The sequence below is a fragment of the Pseudoliparis swirei genome, chromosome 2 (assembly GCF_029220125.1).
Source record: "Pseudoliparis swirei isolate HS2019 ecotype Mariana Trench chromosome 2, NWPU_hadal_v1, whole genome shotgun sequence".
NCBI lineage: Eukaryota > Metazoa > Chordata > Actinopteri > Perciformes > Liparidae > Pseudoliparis > Pseudoliparis swirei.
The window spans coordinates 2,576,081-2,603,970 of record NC_079389.1 but is presented as its reverse complement, the minus strand read 5'-3'; the positions used below and the strand labels follow the sequence as shown (position 1 = coordinate 2,603,970).

The 27,890-nt window shown below is 51.8% G+C and overlaps 1 protein-coding gene across 5 annotated transcripts in view; it reads left to right on the top strand.

The window, feature by feature from the left end:
- lmo7a (LIM domain 7a) overlaps positions 1–27,153 on the top strand; it is a 50,771-nt gene extending 23,618 nt beyond the window's left edge. The window contains exons 5-34 of one of the 5 annotated variants that reach the window (XM_056438514.1): positions 3,281–3,311; positions 4,438–4,551; positions 5,582–5,780; positions 6,446–6,695; positions 6,936–7,223; positions 7,623–7,931; positions 8,252–8,410; positions 8,789–9,548; positions 11,093–11,112; positions 12,322–12,436; positions 13,289–13,425; positions 13,931–14,630; positions 15,024–15,299; positions 15,665–15,779; positions 16,721–16,882; positions 17,817–17,995; positions 18,709–18,772; positions 18,972–19,028; positions 20,058–20,083; positions 20,287–20,394; positions 21,151–21,237; positions 21,755–22,179; positions 22,510–22,557; positions 23,856–23,911; positions 24,040–24,204; positions 24,518–24,710; positions 24,929–25,288; positions 25,708–25,816; positions 26,292–26,394; positions 26,467–27,153. In XM_056438514.1, coding sequence (XP_056294489.1) covers positions 3,281–3,311; positions 4,438–4,551; positions 5,582–5,780; positions 6,446–6,695; positions 6,936–7,223; positions 7,623–7,931; positions 8,252–8,410; positions 8,789–9,548; positions 11,093–11,112; positions 12,322–12,436; positions 13,289–13,425; positions 13,931–14,630; positions 15,024–15,299; positions 15,665–15,779; positions 16,721–16,882; positions 17,817–17,995; positions 18,709–18,772; positions 18,972–19,028; positions 20,058–20,083; positions 20,287–20,394; positions 21,151–21,237; positions 21,755–22,179; positions 22,510–22,557; positions 23,856–23,911; positions 24,040–24,204; positions 24,518–24,710; positions 24,929–25,288; positions 25,708–25,816; positions 26,292–26,394; positions 26,467–26,489 — 5,638 coding nt within the window. In that variant the 3' untranslated portion in view covers positions 26,490–27,153. Of the gene's footprint in view, positions 1–3,280; positions 3,312–4,437; positions 4,552–5,581; positions 5,781–6,445; positions 6,696–6,935; positions 7,224–7,622; positions 7,932–8,251; positions 8,411–8,788; positions 9,549–11,092; positions 11,113–11,575; positions 11,606–12,321; positions 12,437–13,288; positions 13,426–13,930; positions 14,631–15,023; positions 15,300–15,664; positions 15,780–16,720; positions 16,883–17,816; positions 17,996–18,708; positions 18,773–18,971; positions 19,029–19,286; positions 19,329–20,057; positions 20,084–20,286; positions 20,395–21,150; positions 21,238–21,754; positions 22,180–22,509; positions 22,558–23,855; positions 23,912–24,039; positions 24,205–24,517; positions 24,711–24,928; positions 25,289–25,707; positions 25,817–26,291; positions 26,395–26,466 lie in introns of all 5 variants that reach the window. The other 4 variants (XM_056438483.1, XM_056438505.1, XM_056438490.1 and 1 more) reach the window with 4 other exon arrangements.
- The last annotated feature ends 737 nt before the right edge of the window (positions 27,154–27,890 follow it).

Genomic DNA, 27,890 nt, shown 5'->3' with positions numbered 1-27,890 from the left:
TGAAAATAGCCCGTTTTATACATTTCTTGTGTTGAGCTATCACCACTCGCCATAAATAAGCCTTACGAGAAGCGGTGCGGTGGGAGTTTTATGGCGCCCGGCTCTTTTTATTCTCTGGAGCTGGCCGGCGCTGCTATAATCTCCGGCTCTGTGGCTGTTCCAAGCCACACAAGGGAGGGATTTTTCTTCTATTTTTTTCCCCCGCCACCTCTTTTATTGGGGCCTATAAATTTGCAGTATGCCAAATTGGTGAGCGTCCATTTCGGTCTCCGCCGTCGGCCAATTAGCACGAGCTGCCCTGACGGACCGGTGAGAACGCTGATCTGCTCCCCTTCACACTGCGTCTGTCTTTTGTTTGATGATGTAACGTGATTACAATCTGACACGGGACTACAGGTGTCGGATGGATGCGGCGGAGTAAAACATACCTAACTAGAATGGGCACTCGGTAGAGCGCATACCTTCGCATATCACAAGATTGGGCATTGAATTATGAACATGTTGGCATTAGTTGCATGCCAATTGGATGAAAATTGACCGTGCTATGTTAAAAAGAAGATGTTGACCTTGTCATGACCTTGACCTTTGACCCGATTGATCCCAAAATCTAATCAAATGATCCCCGGATAATAACCAATCATCCCACCAAATGTCATGCGATTCAAGAACATTTGGACCTTTTCATGACCTTGACCTTTGACCCGATTGATCCCAAAATCTAATCAAATGGTCCCCGGATAATAACCAATCATCCCACCAAATGTCATGCGATTCGGTTTAATACTTTTTGAGTTATGCGAGTAACACGCATACAAATAAATAAATAAATAAATACACAGCGATCAAAACATTACCTTCCGCATTTTCAATGCGAAGGTAACTAGAAACATAAAGTCACATGATGTGCAGATACCTCACACCTGCTCTTAATTACTGAGGACGACACGAAGCAATCAGCACCCTGATTGAAATAATGTGCTCGATTATAAACGTCTTGCTTTGTTCCCGCCGCCTGAACCTTTGACTGACACGTCACGCGTCGCATTCCGAGCAGCTGCATTGGTCCCACTCTGCATGCTGGGAATATTCTGTCATTCTCATTAAATGTGTTTATGTCACTCTGTCATGCTTCATTCTGGTCACATGACAGCTGTTCTGTCCATCCTGGAGAGGGATCCTATAAAGGTGCGTCAAAGAACCTTAAAAAAAAATGGTTCTTTAAGGCAGCATTTCTGGTTCCACAAAGAACCTTTCAAACCATGGTTCTTTAGAGAACCATTTCCTGAAAGAGATCTTCAAAGAACCTATAAAGGTGTGTCAAAGAACCTTAAAAAATGGTTCTTTAAGGCTGTTTCCGCAAAGAAACTTTCAAACCAGGGTTCTTAACCCTTGTGTTGCCTTCGGGTCATTTTGACCCGATTCAATATTTAACCCTCCTGTCGCCTTCGGGTCAATTTGACCCCATTCAATGTTTAATGTCGGTGTTCTTTCGGGAGTCAACAAACAAACATAAAGTACCTCACATTTAAACTTGGAAAACAATATTAATTCTAATAATTTTCTGGAGATTTTAATAGCTGGGGTCATATTGACCTCAAGGGTAAAATATGTTAGTAAATATAAAGGTAACAGGAGGGTTAAACATTGAATCGGGTCATATTGACCCGTATCAATATTACACCTTCCCCCCGCCTTAGGATTAATTTGACCCCATTCAATGTTTAATGTCGGTGTTCTTTCGGTAGTCAACAAACAAACATAAAGTGCCTCACACTTAAACTTGGAAAACAATATTAATTCTAATAATTTTCTGGAGGTTTTAATTGCTGGCGTCAAATTGAACCCAAAGGGTAAAATATGTTAGTAAATATAAAGGTAACAGGAGGGTGAAACATTGAATCGGGTCAAAATGACCCAAAGGCGGGGGGAGGGTGTAATATTGATTCGGGTCAAAATTACCCTAAGGCAACACAAGGGTTAAAAGAACCATTTTCCTTAAATAGTTCTTTAAAAAATAGAAAGGTGCGTCAAAGAACCTTAAAAAAAATGGTTCTTTAAGGCAGCATTTCTGGTTCCACAAAGAACCTTTCAAACCAGGGTTCTTTAGAGAACCATTTCCTGAAAGAGATCTTCAAAGAACCTATAAACGTGTGTCAAAGAACCTTAAAAAATGGTTCTTTAAGGCTGCTTCCGCAAAGAAACTTTCAAAGCTGGGTTCGATAAAGAACCATTTTCCTTAAATAGTTCTTCAAAAAATAGAAAGGTGCGTCAAAGAACCTTAAAACAATGGTTCTTTGAGGCACCATTTCTGGTTCCACAGAGAACCTTTCATAACAGGTTTCTCTCAACAACCATTTACTTAAATAGTTCCTCACCTTTCTTACCCCTGAAAGTGTTTTTTCTATTTCTTTTGGGAGTTGTTCCTGATCCGATGTGAGGTCAAAGGTCAGCGATGTCGTATGTGGACAGACTGTAAAGCCCTCTAAAGGGGAGTTTGTAATTTGCGATATCGAGCTATAAAAATTAAACTGAATTGTGAAAGGGGCTGTGAGGAGATCCAGAGTGCTCATGGGAGGAGAGAAGCCGCGTGACCGTTGTGTTGCCGCGTGGAAACGGGGGAATGTGTGGCGTGCAGAGGGGACGGTCACCGGGAGCCGTTTTCTGACCCCTCCAAATAGACTCCACGGTCCCCTTCGGCGACTCGGGTACACGATGTGCACGAGGAGGGAGAAAGGGGAACGTGTCGGACCGCGAGTGTTTAACACGAGCCGAGAGTGATTTACCGTCAGAGCCCGGGAATACCAGTGAAGCGCCGCCTGGCATGCGAGAGGCTCCGACAGGGGAGTGTTCAGGAGGGAACGCGTCGGCTGTTAGTTGTATCGTTGTTTAAAATCAGGAACAAAAAGGCCCTTTGTGCCCCGGAGCTGTAACGAGGTGTTTTACAGCTGATTGTGGGATTAGTGTAAGAATAGACACACACACACATGCACACGTTAAACACTTTATGGCTCATTTCTCCTCAGCAATGTTTCTCTCTCAGCCCCTGTGTTGTTGTTGTTGTTGTTGTTTTTGTGGTGGTGGTGAGTGCGTGAAGGCCTGGCAGCAGGTCTGGATTGTGCTCTCACTTTCCACCCTTTCACCGCCCAACAAGCACGGCCTCTGTTCTTTTATTGTCACTTTCTCTCTCTCGCTCTCTCTCTCTCTCTCAGAACACACACACACACACTCTCTCACTCACACTCACTCACTCACTTCTGTTTTCTGCCCTTTTCTCTCCCAGGCATCAAGAGACGAACAGGAGGCTGAAAAATGTGAGTAGAAAAAATGACGCTTTAATTTTTTATTTTATTGTTATTATTATTATTATTATATCAAATAAAAGATAATTTAGCCTCAGTCCTTCCTGTTCACATTTCACTGAGGAACATAATCCATAATAATACAGGTGTTAGTGAGCACTACCTCCACGTGTATGTAGAAATAACCGACTCGAGTGATGTCACTGGAGTCGGTTACTCAAAGTAAAAATAAAAAAATATATATATATTCTGGAATTAGACAAAAGTGAGTGCAGCTCCTCATCTGTACTTGGGCCTAGCAGCTGTAGGCTATGTGCATTGTGGGTAATGTAGGAGTCAGGCTTTGAGAAGGAATAAGACTTCATCGTGAGTCTGGCAACGCCATCGGAGCTGAATGATATACTTATGGAGTATTCTTATTCATGTGATACCTTAATAGTCCTGTAACCATTGTGTGCCATATTTAGCTTTATTGCTCACGCTCACTAAACTAATCCCAGACTTAATTTGAGATTTTAATCTTGTGAATGGGCTAAAAAAACGTCTCCTTCAAAGAACCAATCAGAGGCACACTGGGATGTGTGTGAAATAAATAAATATAAAATAAAAGATGACCATGGCATCGCGAGGGACACAGGTTTTATCCGGCTGACGTTAGATATATTTCATGGTCTTGTATCTTTTAAAAAGTATTAAAGTACAAACTAAAGTGTTTAATCTGCCCCTTTAGATGGAATATTTCTCCCATAGATATTTTTATGATACTTTGTGCAACTGAGAGCAAAGTTTCACTCACGGCAGCTTCATTGCGTTCAATCAAACATTACACTCCCCACACAAGACCAAAGAGCCGACTCGGCAGTTTGAAGCGCGTCACGTAGACAACGGGACCAGCCAATCGCTGCACTGTGGCACATTTACCGGCACGCACACACACACACACACACACACAGCAACAGAGTATTCTGGATGAGCCCGTAAACAAGGGCAGTGGTATCACCTGGTGTCAGTACGGCTAACCAACACAACAATCCCCTGCATATAGCATTCAAGGGCTGGGGGTGGGCTATATATAGTCTGATGTACTCTGCCCGGTAACCCTGGCTGATTTCCCACCTGTTTGTCTTCTTCCCTCCAGGTGCTGATCACCATTTACTGGCTTGGTAGAAGAGCTCAGTGTGACCGTCTCTACGATGGACCCTACCTGGACCTGAAGGCCTTTGAGGGCTTGCTGGGCGCCGCGCTGTCCAAGGTACGGCTCGCCTCGGAGCCGGCAGGTCCGGATTCACCTGCTCACAGGAACCACAGCGATCGCAAAGGGAATCCTCGTTTACAGCCACCCAGTAGTTATTTAAAGAACCTATAAAGGTGCCTCAAAGAACCTTACAAATGGTTCTTTAAAGGCGCCATTCCTGGTTCCACACAGAACCTTTCAAACCAGGGTTCTTTAAAGAACCATTGCCTTAAAGAGTTCTTCAAAGAACCTATAATGGTTCCTCAAACGACAGCACGGTTCTTCAGTAGCTGATGGTTCTTCTTAGAACCACGAAGCCTTTTAAAGAACTATTTAAGAGCAATTATTTTTCACCTAAAGTCATAAATGATCGGATCATTTGACTGCGCTCTTTAAAATATTCATATTTACAGGTGAAAATAGCGTCTTCTTCTTCTTCTTGTTCTCTTTGCCCCCCCCCCCCCCCTCCCCTCTGCTCATTCCAGTGTTGAATTTGGCACTTTGCTCCCACGTAGATTTACAGGCATGTCCCCTATAATTGTAACTGACTGCAGGGGTTTTCAGTAATAGCAGTCGGTTACCGCGGTGTGTGTACGTTGAGCCACGATAATCCGAGTTCAGTGGCACCGGCGTTCGGCCCGGTTTAGTTTGTGGACTTGTCTGGTCGGATTCGGTGGATTACAGATCTGGAAAAACACTTTTCAAGTGTCGGCTTGTTCGTCGCCGTTGCTGGTGAAAGTTGCTCCGGGGCTCGCTTTGTGTTCAAGAGCCATCCCATAATGTCCCCGGGCAGTAAACCGTCATCGGCGGCGGCACACGGTGCACGCCACTGTTTGTTTTGACCGAGGTGTCAGCGAACGCATCGTCTCTGGAACGAGAGGCAGGGCAGACTTCACACTCCACCTGGGAGACCTTGAACGCACCGCACACACTGCTGAGCCGTATGTTGTGATTGGCAGCCCATTGTCTGACTGTGTGTGTGTGTGTGTGTGTGTGTGTGTGTGTGTGTGTGTGTGTGTGTGTGTGTGTGTGTGTGTGTGTGTAAAAGGCTCTGCAGGAAACGTCCGGTCAGAAAGGCGGCAGAGACAGCGGTTTTGGAGACAGCTGGTGCTCAGAGCGAGAGGAGCTCTTCCAACTGAAAGAGGGAGGAGGACCCAGGAGAGACGACTCCCCAGACAGCTTGGACTCTTTGAGCTCCCGACCACACAGCATCTCCTCTGACTCCACTCTTAAAGGCAGCCGCGAGGGTAAGACGCCTCATCTCCACAGAAACAACCAGAATCAGAACCGTGTGTTCTTCACCTCTTCTTCTTTTGGGGACTTTATGGCTTTCAAGAGGTCGGAGCATGTTGTTTTTCTATCTGTCGATTGTCTTTCAAGTGTTTTTTCTCTCAAATTTCCTCTCTGGTCTATCCAGAACTTCAAATATGTGTGAACTGGAAAGCTCTGCTGCTGCGTCACGAGTGAAAACAAACACCCATCGCCATCTAGTGGCGCGCTCGTGGAAGTGAACGCTTCCAGTGAAAAAGCGGAGATATAATACAACATGTCAACGGCTAAAGGTCCGTCTGCAGTGTCTTGTTTCGTGACAAAAGTGTTGCACGCTTTGAGAGGTTGAAGTAGTGATCAGAGTGGTTGGTCCCCCCCCCCCCCCCCCAGGGGAAGTGAGACATTCCACAGCGGCTTGTAAATGAAGAGGCCTCCGATCCCCACTGTTACTCCTTCAGAGTCCCGCCAGAACACACAACACCATCCCTCCTCACTCTTTTCCCTTCCCTCTCACCTCATTTGTCCTTTTTTTTTTTTAAAGCTCCTTCCTCACTTCTCCTCGTCTCCTTCCCTTTTCTTCTCCCACGGTCTTCTTTTATTTCCCACAATCTGTCTTGACAGCTCTCTCCGTCTCCGCTCCCAGGTTGTTGCAGCGACCCGGAGGCCGACTCCGTCGTCAGGATGGCCGAAAACAAGAGCGGTCTCAGCTACCGCCGGTCGGTGACCCTCACGCCCAAGGCCACGTCCCAGTTTAACCAGTTCCTGCCCACCAAAGACAAATCCATGGCCTACGTGCCCGCTCCGCTGAGGAAGAAACGGGCCGAGCGCAACGAGGACAGCCGGCGCAGCTGGGCCAACCCGGCGTACTCGGAGGACGACGCCACCCTCACCAGGTACTGTGACGCGGCGGGGAACTCTTTGATTGCGTTTGAAGGTTCATTTGAGACAGTTTCTTCTTCTTATGAGCAACGTAAGACCAAAGTGTTTGCACCCAGAGATCTGCGCTCCAAAGTTGTGACCCCGTGCCATCGCGTCGGCGACTGCGGTGCCGTCGTTGTGTCGACCGCTCGTCGGTCGGACGTTGGTTGTGTACCGGTGTTGTCTTTCTTGTTCCTGCGGTACGGCTACCTCAGTGAAACGAGGCTCCGCGGCCCGGCGGCCCCGAGCGCCTCGCCCGCCGCCGCGCCTCACCTGCAGTGGGTCTACGAGTACGAGAGCGGCAGCGACTCGGACGCCGACCGGCCCGACCCGGACCTGGTCCTGGACGACCTCGCCGGCAGACGCTTCCACAGCCCCTCCCCGGCTCCCCCCGCCAACTTCGCCGTGCCCGCCGGTCCCCTGGCGGCGGCGGGCTGCCCCCGGCCCCCTCCGGTCACTATGGCGCCCCGTGTTGCCCCCCGGCCGAATGCGAGCGGCCTCAGGTCAGAGAACGCGCGGCGCCCGTGTGCCTTTGATGTGCCTTTGATGTGCCCGACGGGAGCGGACTGCAGCGCCGCCCCCACCTTCAGTTTGCATGGTCGACTGTAACCGCGAGCGCATCTTTCGGTTGCAGTGCCTCTAACAGCTCTGTGCCGGTTTCTGTTTGACTTGTTTTGAGATTACATTTGTTTTGCTGCAGCACGTCCTCCTCCGATGAGCTCGGAGGAGTGATCAATAGTCAATAGTTTCACAGCTTGGTCTTTGAGCTTGCGTTTGGTTTTTCGCTAATCCCGGCGTCGCCCCGTTTGAGGTTGTTTTTGCAACTCTTCTGCGTGACTGGCGTGCTGTGCCGCGACCGCCGGGAAACAGTCCCGCTGATGCGTGTGATTGGCCGTCAACAGCGGGGGAGTGCGCCCCCCCCAGCCGGGCTCCGTGGGGGCGGACCGCCGCCGGCCCGTGTCCGCCGACAGCCTGTTCAGGGAGATTTACGACGACTCCGAGGACTCCGAGGACGACGTGGGCTACGCCGACCCCGTCCAGGACGACCTCTACTCGCGCAAGATGGGCGTCCAACCGCAGCCGACGGCGGCCGCCGGGTCCTTTGACAAGTTCTTGCCAAAGTTCTGGACGCCCGAAGAAGACACACACGTACAGAAGATCAAACTGGGCTCTCAGAAGAGACCCTGGTACAAGAAGATGCAAGGCTTCAGGTGTGTGAGGGCATTGCAGTCAAGCATGTCTGTATAGATACATAAACATACATGCTTTATTATATTCTACGGAGAACATACATTCCCTTCTTGCTAAATCTATTTTTCTTCCAGACACTTTTCAGTTATTGCATGCCAATGTAACCTTTTTCAGATCCTAAGATGTCATGCACTGCATTTCCTGTACAGACTCCGCCCACTTACCTTTCCTTTCTCCTTCTCCTGCCATGACCTCCTATCCCCCCCCCCTCTCTCTCCTTTCCTTCCCTTCTGCCCTCTCTCTGCTCCTGTCCCCTTCTCTCTCCGTCCGCCGGCTGTAGCTATAAGAAGTCGGGCTCTTCGTCGGACGATTCCGACGGCGACGTCGGCCCTCGGCTCTCCTCCTCCTCCTCCTCCGCCCGCCCCCCCTCCGGCCCCCCTCCCCCTCACACCCGCACGCACCAGGCCTCGGCTCACGCCGGCCTCGCGGCGGGCAAAAGGTCCGTGCGGCTGCACGACTGTGACAGTGACGGGATGTTCTTAGGACATCCCGGTTTCACATAGGAGGAACACGATTGGCTGCAGCTGAGTCTCTCTAACATGACTAATGACGGCGCATGCTGGCTCGCTACCGGAGGTCGCCCTAACACGCTCGACAGAGCAGCTGGCTTGCACTGACCTGTGTAGAAAATAGGCTGTAACTCAGCATGAGGCAATTTGATAGCAGTGATAGCCGCGAGCGGCGCTGTTGTATTCCTCGCCAGCGTGATGAGCATCAGTTTGACTCGTGGCTCGATGGCGGCGTGACGTTTCTCTTCCTCCTCCTCTGCTCACGCACTCACCGCCTCTCTGTCCTTCTGTTTCCTTCTGCCCCGCAGTCCTCGCATCCCAGCACCGTACACTCTCCCACACCCCCCCCTGTTAGCGACCCCCCCTCTGACGTTTGCCCCGGTGGACCCGTCTTCGGGCCCCCGGCTGGTCAAATGTGAGCGCTGGCCCCTCCTGGGGCGCCAGGACCCCCGCGAGCCCCCGGACCCCTTCGATTACGAGAGCATGGTCCCCGACCTGGAGAACGACGACATGTTCGCCAGGCGAACCCTGACCTTCCGGGCCAACGCGGACCTGGCCGTGATGAAGACCCGGCTGTCGGCCCACCGCCGGCCCTACTCGTCCGAGCCGCAGCTCAACATCGTCACCCGGCGGCACGACGACGCCGCCGCCGGCCAGGAGGAGCACTACCCCGATATCGAGCAGGACGACGTGGTCTATCGCAGGGAGAGAGCCCAGCGGGCTCAGCACCAGCGGCCCCTCTCGGGAGCACCGGACCACTACGCCCCCATGGCCGTCCCGGAGCCGTGGGCCCTGCCCCCCGATCTCAAGGCCAGACTCCTGTGCCCCCCGTGTCCTCTGACCCGCGAGGCGGCGGCGGCAGACGAACACGACGGGGCCGCGGAGGAGGCGCGGCCTAAAACGGACGACATGCTCGTCCGGAAACTCTGCGCGCAGGGAAATGCGCCGGCCAATCAGACGACGCCCTCGCCGCCTCCTTCCTGCAGCGAGGGCGACCTGCGGAGGATGCAGGAGATCAGGGAGGCCAGTCGGCTGAGATACAAGAGGAGGCTCCTGGTGGAGAGGCTGGCGGCTCTGAGGCGGTGAAGACCTGCTGGTTCCCCCCCACTCCGGAGACTGGGAAGAAGCCACGAGGATCGGGAAGTGGTCCAGACTGCATGTCCATCCAACTCGTCTGAAGGCCACCTCTTTGAGCTCTTTAGTAGAGACTGGGTCAGTCTCTGGGTCAGTTACGGTCAGTCTCTGGGTCAGTCACTGGGTCAGTCACTATGTCAGTCTCTGTGTCTGTCCCTGGGTCAGTCTCTGGGTCAGTTACTGTCAGTCTCTGGGTCAGTCTCTGTGTCTGTCTCTGGGTCAGTCTCTGGGTCAGTTACGGTCAGTCACTGGGTCAGTCTCTGTGTCTGTCCCTGGGTCAGTCTCTGGGTCAGTTACGGTCAGTCACACCAGAGAAGTCTGCAAACGTTTCCCTGTTTAAAATGTTTTGGTTTTTACCTCAAAATGTAAAGTGTTTTTCCCAGTAAACATGAAACCTCAGTCAGAGTCCCGATGACATTGATTGTTTAGTTTTTTCCCTGCATGATGGCGGTACGGCTCCTCGGTGTGTGTACGCGGCGTTTGGACGGCGAGACGGATGAGCATGGAAACTGCCGCCGCTGTGTTTTGTGACGTGTGATTTTGGATGGATGTGGTTTGGCACATCATGTCCAATCAGACTCGAGTTCTGCGTTTGGTCTTTTTGGGTTTGTTTCCCCCATCGGAACCAGTTTGCCTGTGAACATTTAAATAAATAAACAAGCTTAATAAAGAAAATGAGAGACTTGGTGATCTGGTGATGGAATGCGCGTGGCCATTTGTTGACCGAGTTCACCGAGCTTCGCACTGACAAGTGAGGCTCAGGGTCCAGCAGCACCAGAGTGTGGAAAGCTTCACGCCTGAGTAACGTCCCAACATAGCGCCCCGAACACGCCCGCAGCGGCGAGCGGGGCCCGATTAACAAACGCACTCGAGTCTGTCGAGTCGACTTGAAAATTCCCCGCGGCTCCGAGAGAAGATGCGACTCGCGGACTCCATGGTAACACAAACACAAATCTGCACTGCAGCGTTTGCACACGAACACACACACACACACACACACACATATACACACATACACACACACAACGCAAACATTGAACCTGAGTCGAGGCCACGATGGATTGACTTCACTTCCACGCGTTAAAAGCCGCGTTCCCAGTGACGTCATGTTGGAGGCAGCGTTGTTGAGAGAAACGCGCACATCTGCACAACGACGTGACGCACAAACCTAAGCCCACTATGGTCACGCCTTTAAAGGGACAGGACGCAATCAGAGAGGATTCCTCTCACCTGTGGTGCAGGTATGAGGAGAAATATGAATCTTTGATCTTTGATATATGCATCCTCTTACCTGCACTACCAAATCAAAGATATATATTTCCCCACATACCTACATTGCTAAATTAAAGATTCATATTTCTCCTCTTCCCTGCACTACAAAAAACAAATATGATAAATATGGATCTTGTGAATGATTTTTTTAATGTAGGTATGTGGAGAAATATATATCTTTGATGTTGTAGTGCAGGAAAGAGGAGATATACAGTGTGTACGGAAAGTATTCAGACCCCTTTGAATGTTTCCCTCTTTGTTTCATTGCAGCCGTTTGGTAAAATAAAAAAATGGAAATGTAGAATTTTTAGCAAATTTATAAAAATAAAAAATATTAAATATCACATGGTCATAAGTATATATATATATATATGTATATATTTGTTTTTGTAGTGCAGGTAGGAGGAGCAATATATATATCTTTGATTTTATAATGCATGGTAAGGGTAAGAAGAACAATACTGTATGTATCTTTTGATTTTGGGGTGCACTGTCCCTTTAAATTCTTTAAACCTCTTCATGAAGTGAAAAGCAGCCGGTCATATTTTAGCTGGATGGTTTCACATCCATCAGTGACCCCCGCACCAGCTGGGCTCACCGGGCCCCTCCCACACACACTCGCTCCCTCCACAGACATGTGGCTGTGTTTGTGACTGTGTGTGTGTGTGTGGCTCTTTCCGGTTCCCTAGACAGCAGCAAGTGCCAGAGAGTATCGAAGGGTGAGTTGATGCAGGCTCACAGGAATGTGGCACGTTTTGCCTTCGCTCTGCCCCCCCCCCCCCCATGCAGACCCCCATGCAGCCCCCCCCCCCATGCTTTGTGATGCTGCTCTCACTTATCGGCTGCTAAATGCTGACATACAACAAAGTGCAAGTTCAGGTGTGTGTGTGTGTGTGTGTGTGTATGGGGTGGTAGGGTGGGGGTGGAGGGCGGGGGGGATGTGTTGCTACTCCACAACGCCAACAAAAAAAAAAGAAGAAGATGCACACAGTAGCAATACGGCGGGTCCCTGTCACCCGAGGGTGTCCCGGTGTGAGTTACTGTAGCAGCGTGCTGGGCCGTGCCCCCCCCCCCCCCCCCTGTGGAGAGTGAGACGCGCGTCCGTCTCGGCAGGTGAGGGTGCGTTTCCTCTGGAGGCTGCGAGTGCTCTCGTTGCTTGACGGGCGGAGCGCTGCGATCCATGGCACTAACCCCCATCACCTCCAGCTGTTGACAAACTAACACCGCCCACCGGCTGCAGGGCTCCTCCCACTTCCACGCACATGGACGGGCCGTGTAAGGCGGACCATATTGTGACTATTTGAATTTTGCTGTTTTTTTATTTGGAACTTGCCGGAGTGGTGTCGGATCCAAACTCAGCGCCCCGTCCGCCTCCCGCTTCAGCTTCTCCATGATCCTTTGACGACCGTCTCAAAAACTCTCTTTCCGCCCACAGGAGTAAATCAACCAGCGACATCCTGGCGGACTCCGGCGTCGACCGGCAGTCTCGCTACGAGGATCTGCAGAAGCAGCGCGAGCAGATAAAGGACACGGATGATAAGTGGCAGGATGTGAGTAGCTACCGCGTCCGCCGCCGGCCCTACGCGGCCTCGCCTGACTAATCGAGACGGGAGGGAGGGGTTTGGAAGTGAGAGGCGAGCACGTGACGAGCAGACGCCGTGGTGCAGGCCGTGGCCCGCGGGGGGGAAAGAGAGACGCTCGGATACGAGCCAGAGACGGAGAGGCAGATGCCGAATGGTGCGGCGCTGCCCTCTGGCTATGGACTGTCCTCATTTCCAAATCAGTGTTCACGCCACTTCCTGTCAACACCGACGACGGTCATGACGTAATAATATGGACCGATGATGTCGGGACAAGGACCCTGGAATGAAAAAACAACGACATGTACAGCTGACTGGAGGGAGAAGGTTACTCCTGGACATTTATTTATATTATTATTAAACTATTGACAAGCAGCAACATAAGAAACACACAGTTACAAACAAAAAAACACAAGTTAAAAGAAACTTTAAAAATAATTTTTGGGAACCTGCCTCCATTTCTTTCATTTCATATTTAAAATATTTTTTTAATAAAGAGGGTCGTTGCATCACAAAGCGCTCGTTTTTTCCGGTTGGAGACATGAAGAGTGATGGAGTGTGATTGGTGTCACCGGCAGTGCAGTGCAGTCTTAAAGCAGCATGTGGGTCACTCCGTCCCCGACACACTGGGGAGGTGAGCCGGGAGGAGCCTAACGCACACAAATAGAACACCTTCAGATGTCTGGTTGTTTCCTTTCTTTCTTTCTCTCCTCCTCAACTTCCAGCCGCACGCTCGCAACCGCTCTGCTTCGCGTCCGGGTCTCAGGGTGAACTGTCGCACGAGGTCACAGGACGGGCTTTTTCTCTTTTTTATCTGCACAGGACCTGAGCAAATGGAAGAACCGGCGCCGGAGCGTCAACTCTGACATCGTGAAGAAGAAGGAGGAGAGGGAGAAGACGGAGCAGGACACGTCCGGCGGCAGGAGGTCCAAGACCTTACGGGAGATGCAGGAGGAGAGGTGAGAGAACCTCCGTCGGGGACGCAGGGGGCCGACGCCAGGGGGATGTTTTGATTTGTATCCTTTAGTTTTTACGCACTGAATTCGTTCCTTTTCTACACCTTTCTTTCTTCTTCTTCTTCTTCTCCTTTTTCTTCTTCTTCTTATTCTCCTTCTCTACCCTCGGCGGGAGATCCTTTATTGAGGTAACAGAGGCAGTGGTGTGCATGAGAGGTTTTGAGAGGAGTGGATGAGGTGGCTCTCTGTAACTGTGCCTTCAGTCTGTGTGAACCTGTAATCTAAGCGTGGCTTCCAGCCCGCCTCCCCCTTCCTTTGCCCCGCCCCTCTGTTCCAACCCTTTTATTTCCCTCCCTGACCCTCACTCCCTTTCCTGTCACTTGTCCCAAAATTGCCTCGCTCGTCTGTTAACTTCATCTCTGTCCACTCTTCTTTCCCCCTCCTATCTTCCCATCCCCCTCCTCCTCCCCCTTCTCCTCCTCCTCCTCCTCCTCCTCCTCCTCCTCAGGGAGAATAAAGGGAAGAACAGCGTCGGCAGTCGCTTCGGTTCTCTGTCTTACCTGGACGACGAAGTCGTGTTCGACCAAGCGGTCCCCTCCGCCCGGCCCCGAACGCTCCCCGCCCGGAGCTTCACCGTTGACGCTCCTTTCTATTCCTCCCAATCCCCCGAGCCTCCTCTGAAAGAGGACCGACCCCCCCCCGCCGCCGCCGACCCCCCGGCTACCGGCAGGGCCGCTTTCCCTCCCACCTCACAGGGGGTTGAGACTCTGGACAGCCCTGCAGGCAGGGTCACCACCACCACCGCCAGCGCCAGCGCCAGCGCCAGCCGCAGCTTTTCCCACAGGTCCCAGCCTCCGGCAGCTGAAGCACCGTTACCGAGTCCAGTCTCTGTACGCCGCGGCACCGGAGAGGCGGAGGAGCCAGCGGCCGCCGTCTCCTCTCGGAGCGCCCCGCCGCCGCCGAAGGGGCCCGAGCCGAGGCGCCCATTGTTGCACCGACAGGCCGAGGCCCCCTCCTCCGGTTCTCCGTACGAACAGCGACCGCAGCCCGGCTCCATGGAACCCAAGCCTCCCGGGGCGTCTCGGGTGTCCGCCTCCCTGCCCAGGAACTACCAGAGACCGGATAGCGCTCGTCTGACCTCCATCGTCGCGCCGCGGCCCTTCGGGACCCAGTCGTCCCGCCTCGCCTCTCTTCCCCGAGCCGTGACGGTGAGTACCCGGTCCTCCCGAGTCCAAAGAGCCGGTGCAGTCGGCGAAGGGGGGCCGAAGGTCACGGAGAGGGCGTTAGTCTGGCAGTAAGAAGTCGTTTTGCCTCGTCAGCTTTATTTCATCGACGTTACCCAAGAGTCTGATCTGATTACTGTGTGAATAATAGATGAAGAGTTTTTATAACGCTACCTGGACTCTCGTGTCGGCCTCCATCACACGACACTCTCATCACATCAGGGACTTCCAGGTCGAGATTATGACAGTTTCTCACTTTAAAGAGTCGAGAACACGTAATAATCTGCGTTTTGGTTCGAGGTTATGTTACATGGTCGTATTCTCAAAGACTCCAAAGTGCGTGCGTCCTATGACGATGTCGATTCTCCCCTCGGACAGGTGGACGACCCCCAGAAGCGCGTCAACGGCGACGCCGCCGCCGGCAAGCCGGTGGTGCCGAGCCGCTATCAGCAGTTCGCGGAGGAGGACGAGCGCCGGTCTCAGTCCGGCTCGGCCCACAGCAGCGAGGAGGAGGAGGAGGAGGAGGAGGAGGAGGAGGAGGAAGGAGAGGGCAAGACTTATCCTCAGAGCGTCTCCTCTCCTCAGAGCGTCTCCTCTCCTCAGGCCAAGACCGCAGCCCCACTCAGTCCGGCTCCAGCCAAAGAAACCAGCCAGGTACTGTAATGTTTTGATCGCTGTGTATTTATTTATTTATTTATTTGTCTGCGTGTTCCTCGCATAACACAAAAAGTATTAAACCGAATCGCATGAAATTTGGTGGGATGATTGGTTATTATCCGGGGACCATTTGATTAGATTTTAGGATTGATCGGGTCAAAGGTCAAGGTCATGAGAAGGTCCAAATCTTCTTTTTACCATAGCGCGGTCAATTTCTATCCAATTGGCATGCAACTAATGCCAACATGTTCATAATTCAATGCCCAATCTTGGGATATGCGAAGGTATGCGCTCTACCGAGTGCCCATTCTAGTTCGGAGTGTTTGTGTCTCACCTGGTGCTGCTGTGTTCGGCTTTGGTAGGAGAACTTCTGCGAGTCGCGCATCAGCCTGAACCAGAAGCCCAACAGCAGCAGAGACTTTGGCTTCCAGGCGGCCTGGGACTCCACCGGAGCTCGCGTGGCGTCCATCCAGCCAGGTAACGGCCGAGCAGCGACCGCCAAACTCCTCCCAGTATGGCGTGAGCCTTCGACGCCATCGGTACTCCAGGAGAACGGAGCCCAGGGGCTGGTGTGTGTGTTTCAGCCCGGCCCCGCTGGATGGCTGACAGCAGGTTTTTCGAGTCCATCGCCGTGGCGATGCCAGACCTATGTAGGGCAGCATCTATCTGGGTCAGATCTGCTGGGTCTGAGCCTCTCTTTCCACTTGCTCCGCCTTCACTCGCTTCTCATTTAATTCAGTGACGTGTCCTCTAGGCATCCTTTGTCTCATTTCTTTTCATTTATTTTGAAGGATGAGGAACACGAATCATTATTCAGAATTTTTTTTTTTCAGCTGCAGTCCTTTGGGTGGGATGTTTCGAAATCAAATAAAGCGACAGGTTAAGAAAGACCAAACGTAAACAGCATGCATGAGATGACCTCATCCTGCAGCCGTGTAGTAGACGAGCAAGGCAGTTCTCACCCGCGTCACGCAGAGCAACGTAAAGACGGTCGGGAACAACCTATAGGATTGATCTCACTACGTCGTTAATAAGATGTAATATATATTTTAAACGGGGCTGCACGGTGGTGTAGTGGCGAGCACAGTCGCCTCACAGCCAGAGGGCCCGGGCTCGCATCCCGGTCCGGGCGGTCCTTCTGTCTGGAGTTGGCATGTTCTCCCCGTGGCAGCGTGGGTTCCCTCCGGGTTCTCCGGCTTCCTCCCAAAGTCCAAAGACATGCAGCTTGATTGGACTCTAAATGTCAGCTGGGACCGGCTGCAGCGGGTCGGATCATGGAATATTTAAAATGAGTGAAACATGATCGTTTCTTAGGAATTAAATTTCAATGAGATGGCTAAAACGAAGGTCCATCAGAGAACATGTGCACCTTCCATGCTGCTCGTGACCTCTCGTGACCTCTCCTCCGCGGCGTGCAGGCAGCCCGGCCGAGATGTGCCCGCTCCAGGTCGGGGACGAGGTGCTGACGGTGAACGGCCGCCAGGTGGCAGAGATGAGCTACACGGGCTGGAAGTCCTGCATGGAGGAGGCGCTGCAGGAGGGCAGCCTGGTCATGGACATACGGCACCACGGCAGGAACAGTGAGTGTGTGTGTGTGTGTGAGCGTGTGGTGTGTGTGTGTGTGTGTGTGTGTGTGTGTGTGTGTTCCTGGACTGACAGCTCTGCTTCGTTGCTAAACAGTTTTGACAGTTTAAATTGGTCCGTAAATTATTGTGAAATCATCCGTGATGACAGCAGAGCAGGAGGACCTGTTGTTGTTGTTGTTTTCTAGTCTGATGAGGGAAGACTGTGTTGACATCAGTGGCTTTCTTCTTCTTCTTCTTGTATTCCTTCTCCTTCCTCCTCTTCTTCTTCTTGTATTCCTTCACCTTCCTCCTCTTCTTCTTCTTCTTCTTCTTCTTCTTGTATTCCTTCTCCTTCCTCCTCTGCTTCTTCTTCTTCTTGTCCTCCTTCTTTTTCCTCCTCCTTCTCCTTCTTGTCCTCTTCATTCTTCTTTTTTCTTCCTCTCCTCCTTTTTCTTCTTCTTCTTGTCCTCCTTCTTCCTCCTCCTTCTTGTCCTCCTCTTCCTTCTTCTTCCTCCTCCTCCTCCTCGTCCTCCTCCTCCTCCTCGCTGTATCCCTGCAGTGTTGTCGTTGTGGAGTCTTGCCCCCCCCCGGGTCCCCTGTGTGTTCTGTTTGCACAGTGTTGGTGTCGCCGGCTAACATGTTGCCGCTACATCAGTCTCACCTGACCTCACCTGACCTCACCTGACCTCACCTGACCTCTGAGTGGGGTGGTGGAGCCTGTTGGGCGCTGTGTGTGTTCAACAGGCTGCTTGGCTGGGGAAGGTTTCTCTGTCTCACCACCGCCTGGTGCCCTGCTTCCTGTACATAGACGACCATGTGTCAGATGTGTTGCTACACACACACACACACACACACACACACAGGAACAGAATACGTGGCTTCCTGTGCAAAAACAAACGCACCTCCTATTTTGTACTCCTTCTGTTTGTTCATTGCCTCGCCTCACCAGGCTGGGACAGAGCTCCGCCCCCCTCGCCGTTTACAGTCCATAAGACCATCAATCTGACCAGTGTGGTCCATCCGGTGCTTCTAGGTTCCCCCGAGGCCGTCGGCCCCATCCTGGACTTCACCTCGGGCGCCTCTGTGGAGAAGCTGCCGCACAGAGAGGCCGCCGCCCACCCGGTGCTGGTGAGCAACCCGGGGTCCAACTCTCTGGTTCTGTTTCTGTATTGTGGCTCCTTTTTTAATGAGTTTATCCCCCCCCCTCCCCCCTTTTCTCACCTTTCCCCACCTCCTTTCCCCTCCTCTTCTCCCCACCATTCTCACCCATCTCCTCCCCACCTCTCCTCCTCAACTCTCCTCACCTCTCCCCGCCTCCTTTCCCCACCTCCTCTACCCCCCTTTCCCCTCCTCTTCTCCCCACCATTCTCGCCCATCTCCTCCTCACCTCTCCTCCTCACCTCTCCTCACCTCTCCTCCTCACCTCTCCTCCCACCTCTCCTCCCCCCTTTCCTCCTCTCTCCTCCCATTCTCTCCCACCTCTCCTCCTCACCTCTCCCACCTCCTCCTCACCTCTCCTCCTCACCTCTCCTCCCACCTCTCCTCCTCACCTCTCCTCCTCACCTCTCCTCCTCACCTCTCCTCCTCACCTCTCCTCCCACCTCTCCTCCTCACCTCTCCTCCTCACCTCTCATCCTCACCTCCTCCCACCTCTCCTCCCACCTCTCCTCCCACATCTCCTCACCTCTCCTCTCTCTCCACCTTTCCTCCTCAACTCGTCCCATCTTTCCCCGCCTCCTTTCCCCACCTCCTCTACCCCCCTTTCCCCACCTCCTCCCCCTCCCTTAACCTCTACCCCTCTCCCTCCTCTTCTCCTCACCTCTTCCCCCCCCTCCCCGCAGGACGTGACTTCAAACGGAGTCAACGGAGGTTTCCGTGAGCAGGAGGTGACGATGAGGAGCAAAGGTAAAGAGCAGAGCGCACGATGAGGAGCGGGTTGAGGAGCGTCCCCTCTGTTGACATTCACCGCGTCGTGTAACACAATTATAAAAGACGTCATGTGACTCGTATGCCGGCTGTGAGTGTAATCCATGTGTTGGTGGTATCTCCTCTACCGGGCCTCACTGTCTCCTGTTGTTGTTGTTGTTTTCTATCCCTCATGTAGACTCAGAACCCATATCTATGAAAAACTTAAAACGGAGGTCAGAGTTTTTTGAAAAAGGTAAAAAGAAGAAGCACCGACCGAATGGCGGCGCGGTGGTTCTGAATGATGATCATCGTGATCGTGACTCTTTGTGATTCGGGGGCCGGGTTCTCTGCTTCTGTCTCTCAGCTTGAAGGGACTGTTGCATGCGTGTCATCGGTCACGGCCTCATCATCATCTGATAAATGTCACTTAGCGGTTATTATGAGGCCGACAGATTGAAATCGACTCCTCTCCCCCCCCCCTCTCCCCCCTCTCCCCCTCCCCCTCCTTCAGGTGTCTCGGGGCCCCGTGTCAGTGCGCTGGTCTACCTCTGTGGTAAACGGTGTTTGCGTGTGCAGTGACCTCTTCACCTTTCTCTCGGTGCAAACCGGGCCTCCGGCTGCTGTGTTTTTTCTGGGGGTCAAATTCAAAAAAACTTATCGGGGATATAAATTAAAAAAGGGACATTTATAAAACAGTATTTTTTAAAAAGCGGCACAAGCGGCGTCCAGCATGTCGGACGCTTCGCCGGCCTACCGCCCACACACACACAGACACACACACAGACACACACACAGACACACACCTTTTGAAACCCCGTGGTGTTTTCTGCGAGCGCCGGAGGTCGACCACGCGGCGGCCATCGCCTCTCTCTGCCCTGCACGCCGAGCCGTACGCATGCCGGCCCGTCACAGCGTCTGCATCCTTCGGGGCGCATGCGGCTCACCGCTGTCTGCGCTTGCGCTCCTCGCAACGGGCTTATTGATTTTCCTCTTCAGAACCTGTCGGGTCCACTTTAAATGTCAACCGGCGGCCGATCTTGAATCGAGACGATCAATAAGTCCGAGCGGGGTGACATTTAACCGTTGTTGCTCGGGGGAGGGGGGGGAGGGGCTTGTTGGAAACATCAATTGTTTGTCGTTTTCAACGAGGACTTGGAAACTCCAGTTGAAAACGTAATGCGCCCGTCGCGTGTGTGTGGCTGCGGCGTGTCGCCTCGGGGGGGACCTGCTTCTCTGCGTGTACACGAGGACTGACTGGACGCTTTCTCCTTTTCTTTTCAAGGAGGATCAGAGTCCGCGATGCCAGATGTGAGTCGTGTTCTCAGGACACAGTCGGCCATTTCTTCCTCTTTTATAGCAGGAATAGGGACATTATTAAGAAGCTTCTACATTCTCAAATGAGTTCAGCTTTATATCAGCTCTCACTTTCACTGTACAAACCTGCTGTATTGGTCACGTTTGACGACCTTGAGGTCAGCGGCGAGGTCACGCGTCTCTTTCTCCGCGTGCAGATCCCCGTCCCCTCCATCATCCCGTCCTCCAGCCGCTGGTCCTGGGACCCGGAGGAGGAGCGCAAAAGACAAGAGAAATGGCAGAAGGAGCAGGAGCGCCTCCTACAGGTACACGGAGGCGCGCTCGCGGAGCGGCGACCGTAACAACGGGCCTTGACCTTTGACCTTGTCGCTGCACACTACATAGCAACAAGGAGACAATGTTCAGGTTCTAGTGGAGAGGCGTTGGTTCTGTTTGGTGCTGGTGAATTGTAGTGTGTTATAGCGAGTGGGTTGTTTGAAGCAGTGTGTATTTGCATTTTTTTAATGTAGCTGTGTGAGGCCTTGAGGGTTTTTGAGGCCCAAATTCAAATTTTAGAGCGAGCTCCTTTAGGTGAGATCACATGTAGGTGAGCCGGGTATCATCCGGAAACAATACGAGCCAGTTTTTATATCGGGGTCCGTACGGTCCTGGAAAACCTGGAAAAGTCCTTGAATTGTAAAATGTTTATTTCTAGGCCTGGAAAAGTCCTTTAAAAAAATGAAATCCCAAAAGTTTTGGAAAAGTCATGAAAATGTTGTTATATTCATATGTTCATTTACACAGTTTGATTAAAAGAATAAACATGCATATACATATTTACTATTTTAATCAAACTATTGTCTCATTCATCTGTGTCATTAATATACTTGTGTATACACCCAGATGTCACATCATGTTTGGTCATGGAAATGTGGTTTAAAGTCCTGGAAATCCATCGGTCACCATGTGTGTGAACCCTGACTGCCAATATATATTTCTTAATATTTGCGTGTGTGCGTGTGCGTGTGGCATTTCATTTGCGTGGCGCTGACGTCTCTCCCTGCCTTTTGTTCCTCTTCCAGGAGAAATATAAACGCGACCAGGAGAAGCTGCAGGAGGAGTGGCTGAAGGACCAGGAGGAGGTGGCCAGGAGCGCCGACCAGCAGGAGGTGACGACTCATTTCACTTCAATCGAAGCTCAAAACCTGAAGCTTCCCCGGGGTCTGACAGGGAACAGGAGCTGTGTGTTGTGTGTTGATGATGTTAATGACTCAGCGTGACTCAGGGCGGTCCTGAACACACTTCTGTTGACATGATGCCATGTGACCTGTCATGTGACCTGTGTGTTTCCTGTCTTATGACTGAAGTCTCTCCGGCTCGAAGTTTTGCAACAATAAGTCATCGTTGATTTAAATGTCTTTTCCTCTTTCCCTCTTTACCTCTTTTATCCTCTTGTTTTCCTATTTCGCTTAACTCTTTTCCTCTTCTTATTTTCCTCTCTTTTCCTCTTTCCTCTTTGCCTCTTTCCCTTTTTCCTCCTTTACATTTTCCCTCTTTCCTTCTTTTCCTCTTTCCCTCTTTTCCTCTTTGCCTATTTTCCTCCTCTTTTCCTCTTTCCTCTTCTATCCTTATTTTCCTCTTTTCCTCTTTTTTTCCTCTTCCCCCATCCCACCTTCTCTCTGTCAGGAGGTGAGCTCCGGCGGTCCACTCTCGTACCTTTCTCCCGCCGGCCGGCCGGCCACGCCTCCATGGGTGGAGCAGGAGAGAAAAAGGAAGCAGGAGCTCGAGGGCCTGCGGCAGGCGGAGGAGAAGAGGAAGAGGGAGGAGGAGGAGAGGAAACGGAGGGAGGAGATCGAGCGCCTGCGGCAGGCGGAGGAGAGGAGGATGAGGGATGAGGAGGAGCGCGACCTGCGGCGGCTCCAGGAGGAGAGGGAGACGAGAGACAGGCAGCAGCAGCAGGAGGAGGAGAGGAAGAGCAGGGAGGAGGAGGAGCTGAGGTGGCAGCGCAGGAAGGAGGAGGAGAGGGAGGAGGAGAAGAGGCGGTGGCAGGAAGCTGCGGAGCAGCAGCAGCAGCGCAGGGAGGAGGAGAGAGCCTTGGCGGAGCAGCAGAGGTCAGTAGAGCCACGGCTCCCCCTGCTCCTCCTGCTCCTCATACGCCCTGTGGATGATACCTGTTACATAACAGCTTCATTGTCTGTGCAACTAACGTGTCTGCATGTGCTTTGTCCTCCACCTTTGTGCTGGAACCCTCTCCCCCTCTCCTCACCACTACCCACCTCCTTTCCCCACCTCTCCCCCCTCCCCTCACCTCTCCCCACCTCTCCTCCTCACCTCTCCCCACGTCTTCTCCTCACCTCCTCACCTTTCTCCCACCTCTCCCCACCTCTTCTCTCCTCCTCACCTCTCCCCCCCCACACACACATGCTCCTCTGTACCTAAAGGGCCGCCAGCTTTGCCAGTGTGACTCCGTCCCTGTCCTTCACTGACAGGTCAGTGCAGCTTCTCTCTGTCTGCTCGCTGCGGATGATTCAAGTTCACTGATTACAATTCATCTTATGGTATTTTAGGATATTGAAATAATGAATAGGTTGAATGGGCCACACTTTATTTAATGTCCTCCCAGTGAAGATTTATTACAGTGTGAACAACAAATACTTGTTAGCTGATGTCGTTGTAGGCAAATACAATAATAAACCCTGAAAACGTAGTCCCTTTAAAGTACTATACAAATAACAGGTTTTATTATTATTATAACTCCTCCTGTGAATGAAGGTTGTTATATGAACAGATAATGAATGACAATATAGGAAAAATCAGAATAAATATATCAACCTATATCAACAATTGAGTAAGTGTAAGTACTAACACCAGTGTATTAACATATTAATATATAAATATATATACACTACTGTTCAAAAGTTTGGGGTCATCCAGACAATGTTGTGTCTTCCATGAAAACTCACTTTTATTTATCAAATGAATTGAAAATTTAATAGAAAATATAGTCAAGACATTGACAAGGTTAGAAATAATGATTAATATTTGAAGTATTAATTTTGTTCTTCAAACTTCAAGCTCAAAGGAAGGCCAGTTGTATAGCTTATAGCACCAGCATAACTGTTTTCAGCTGTGCTAGCATAATTGCACGGGTTTTCTAATCAGACATTAGTCTTCTAAGGCGATTAGCAAACACAATGTACCATTAGAACACTGGAGTGATCGTTGATGGAAATGGGCCTCTATACACCTATGGAGATATTTCATTAGAAACCAGACGTTTCCACCTAGGATAGTCATTTACCACATTAACAATGTAGAGAGTGTATTTCTGATTAATTTAATGTTATCTTTATTGAAAAAACTGTGCTTTTCTTTGAAAAATATAGACATTTCTAAGTGACCCCAAACTTTTGAACGGTAGTGTATATATATATTCATATTTATATATATTCATATACATATTTATATATTGTTATTTTATATATATATTAATATATATGTATAATATATATAACATAATACATATATATAAATATATAATATATATATATAGGCTGTGTGTCCAGGCTGTATTGTTCCTGGCTGGCTCCACTTGTACTGAATCATTCAAACAATCTCTTAGAACCTTATTTTACACTGTCACATTTGACATGCCAAAATAGTTGAACTGGTACTTACTGGAGGAAACCAAGAGGATATAAATCATGTGGCTTCAATGAAGAGGGCCCCTGTGAGCGTGGCTCCTTTTCTTTTTCTCTTTTAAATAAATGTGTCTTTTATTTGACAGGATGAAGTCTCAATCATCTCCCCAGCTTGATGAAGAGGAGAAGCCTCCAAGTAAAGGTGAGCGTTCTCTTGAAGTGACGGTGTTCTCCGTCGTTGTGGTTCACCTGTGGCTGCACCACCGTGTGAGGTCAGGGACATTCACCCGCTGTGTGTGTGTCTGCACGTGGGACCCGCCGCCGCCGCAGGTGTGTTTGTGCGGCCGGGGGTCTCGGCTCTCCGGCAGGAGGAGGAGGAGGAGCAGGCGAGGAGCGCCCGCGACAAGGAGGCCCGGAGTCAGCGGGCGGCGTCCGAGCTGGAGATGGAGAGGAGGAACATCCTCAACATCATGAGATACAGAGAGCCCGAGAGAGGTGGGCTCGCCCCTGAAACCCCCTCCGCTCGCGATGATCGGCAAAATCTAAAAAACCTACAGCTGTCAATCAAACATCTGACCAATCAGACGATCGGTCAGGAAACGAGGAGCGGCCTCAGAGCCGTGAGCTCATTGGTCGAGGCCATTCTCTCGTTTGTGATTCAATCGAACCGAACAATGTTCTCATCCCACCGGACCTCCTCAGAGCCTCATTCATTCAGAGGTCGAGCGTTTTTAATTTCGCCCCGCCGGCCTAATGTTGTGTTTCCCTCCACCCCCTCCTCCTCCTCCTCCTCCTCCTCCTCCTGCAGCAACGGGCGCCGTGGCGGCCGAGAAGAAGGCTCAGCTGTCGGCGTCGCAGGCGGAGCAGGAGCGCCAGCAGATCCTCAACGAGATGAAGAAGAAGACCCCGCTGCTGATGGACAGGAGCTGGATCCGCCAGCGCTCCGCCGCTGCCGCCGCCGCCGCCGCCGCCGAGGAGTCCGACGGGCCCCCCATGCGCAGGTACGCAGTCTGTGTTGTGTGATGGTGGCGACGTGTGGCTCCTCCCCTTACTAACACCCTGTACTCAACATTTACTCGTCTGGCTGCTCAAATGTGATTGGACCGAAGATTCAGAGAGCAGCCAGACCTGTTGAATGCATCTCGCTGGGTGTGGCGTGGGCGTGGCGTGGGCGTGGCGTGGGTGTAAACTGGGTGTAAACTGGGTGTGGCTTTTGCAGAGGCGAGTCTCTCGACAACTTGGACGCCTCCTACAACTCGTGGCGCTCGTCGTGGACGCCCAGAGGCAACGCCTACGCCCAGGGCCACGCCCGGCCCAACTCGGCGCTGTCCGGCGGCGCCGGCTTCTACGGCGGCGGGGCGGCGGCGGCGGGGGTCCAGCGGCCCGTCTCCTCGGCCCTGCCTTCCTCCTACTCCATGGGCTCCCTGCGGGCCGGGGTGGGAGGCCCCCCCCCCTCCTCCTCCTCCTCCTCCTCCTCCTCCTCCCCTTGGTGCCGGCAGTCGCCGTCGCCCTCGCCGTCACCCGCCACCTCCCCGGACACCACGTCTGAGGGCGGAGGCCCCCCGCAGCAGCGGAGCAGGTAAAGGTCCACGGCGCTGCTTTTGGCTCCTCCCCCCCCCTCTGCTAACCTCTCCCTGGTTTCCTGGGTCCTGTTCCCGGTGGCGGCGCTAAACCAACTGTTGATATGTTGTTGTTGTTGTTGTTGTACGTGATATAGTTTCATGTATCGTTCACTCTCTGTTCTCACAGCTGAATTCACTTTTATTTTGTTCAGCATGTTTTAAGAGTTATAGGTAAACAATGAGATGAATGAAAAATGCAGATAAACGTGGTTTTCTGAGCGCTCTGCGGTCGAGGAGCTCCCGCGGGATCGGCCGCGTCTCCGCAAATTAATATTGAACACAAAGGCCGATCCCGGCCGCCGCCGCTCAGTTCAGCGGTGGTGTCGTTCCCGTGTGTGCGGCCCTCTGACGCCCAGCTGTGCGTTCTGTAATCCAGGTCAGTGAGTGGCAGGAAAGTGTGTACGTTCTGTGACACCCCGCTGGGCAAGGGAGCGGCCATGATCATCGAGTCGCTCGGGCTTTGTTATCATTTGACCTGCTTCAAGGTGAGAGCTGGGCCGCGTGTCGCCCCCCCCCCCCCCGACCCCAGAGCACACCGCCAACACACCTCGCCCCCCCCCCCCCCCCCCACGATCCTTTGGCCGCCTCTTTTCTTTCACGACTAACCTGCTGAATCCTCGTGAATCCCGAGGTCCTGATTTCTTCCCAGCTGGAGCGAAACCCTGCCAGACCAAACTAATCAAGCTCCGTCACGCCGTCTCTCTGTACGCCGTTCCTCCTGCTGGTCCTCACCTGGAGCTTGGTGTCCTGCATCCCGACAGAGATCCATCGTCGACTCTCGTTTGCCCTTCTCGTCCTCCATTTCTCTCTCTTTCTCTCTCTCTCTGTTCATACAATCAAGGGTCCTCTTCTCTGTCCTCATCCCTCCGCCTCCGGACACGGTCGCCTCCATCTTTTCACCGCCGGTTCGAGTAGCTAACTCCTAACTCTCTTCCTCCCCCCCCCCCCACCCCCCCGCAGTGCATCGACTGCAAGTGTGACCTCGGAGGGTCGGCAGCCGGCGCCGAGGTCAGAATACGAAACAAGCATCTCTTCTGTAACGCCTGCTACACGCGATTCAAAGGTGAGTGCGGCGGCGAGCGCGGCGGCGTGCTGGTTTCCTGCTCTCTAACGCTGCGTGTCTGTTGTCTCCCAGCCGGCCAGCCAACCACCATGTGACGTGACGGTGCTCCAGCAGATTGACGAGGAGAGCACGTTGGAAAACAACCCGTGAGCCCTGTACGCCGACGCCTCTGCAAACCTCAGGGGGGGGTGGGGACCGGGGTGACATGATTGGGGGGGGGGGGGGGGGGCATACTGCCACGGATATATTCCCGGTCGACTCACTGTCGAGAATTATATCCCTTTTTTTATTGTTCTGTTCCCGTGTGTGATCGAGAGGGTAAGCTTGCGAAGGAGTTATCTACTTTAACCTGTTTTTATCATATGAAGTATTACGGCTCTACAAAAGGGTTCTGCATGCATCTGCAAATTTTTAAAAAATGAAATGTTTTAACCACCAAACTAGTCAAAAGCGTTAAATTGTTGATAAGATAATTGGTCAGATTTCTGCGCGTGTGTGTGTGCGTCCTCACTCTTCTTCTCATTGTGAGTTGTGGTATTACATGTATTCTCGTCTATGTGCCTTTTTCATCGGTGGGATTAGCAATTATTATTATCAGATTATTAGGATCCTTTCTAAGCATATTTAAAAGCACTTATCTGGAGTTTTCACTGATGGATGGAGGAATTGTACATGAGTTGTATGTGAAGAATATATATCACGCTACATGGCATCTCGAGGCAAACAGTAACATTTGTAAATAAAATGACTAAACGCTCATCTCGTGTGCTTTTTTGTTGACCCCCCCCAGCAGTGAAATGATATCCCAGTCCAGGATGCAATGCTCTCTCTCTCTCTGCCTCTGTAATCAGAAGCCACGTCTCTCTGTTGTGCCTCATCGTAATGAGGGAATTTCAATGAGGCTTTTTGTGCACCGGGTTCAGAGGACCTGCTCGGTGCTCTGGGCTCGCTCCAGACAATTTGTCATGCATATTTCATTCGGTGCACATGCATTATATTTGATTACACTTTGATGCGCTGCGCTCTCAATGCGTTCTGTCATTTCTGCATAAACACATTGAATATTCATACGAGCGGGGACGCTTTTTGGTTGTTGTCCCCCCTCCCCCCCCGAAATGCCGTTCGGCAACCAGGTGCGGAACACGTCCTCGCTCCCCAATAGACGTAGATGCTGTATGGAAATAAGTTGGGGCCGAGTATGAATTTCCCCTGGAGGCAGACATCTCGAGTCTTTAGATTCCCCCCTTTCTGTGTGTGTGTGTGTCCTTCTTGGTTTCTCTCCGTGGAGAGAGATATTTTTATCCTTGCCTAGAAAACAAGCAGCGCCTGAGTGACGCAGAGCAGAAGCAAATGGAGGAGAAATATGAAATCATGCAGGAGCAGCATCCCATATGTTATGAGGATCCAGTGGTGTGCATGCTGGGGCTGACGGAGGCAGAAGAGGCTGTACACGGATGGAAGAGCTCAGATGTGCTTGCTCTTCCTCCTTCCATCAA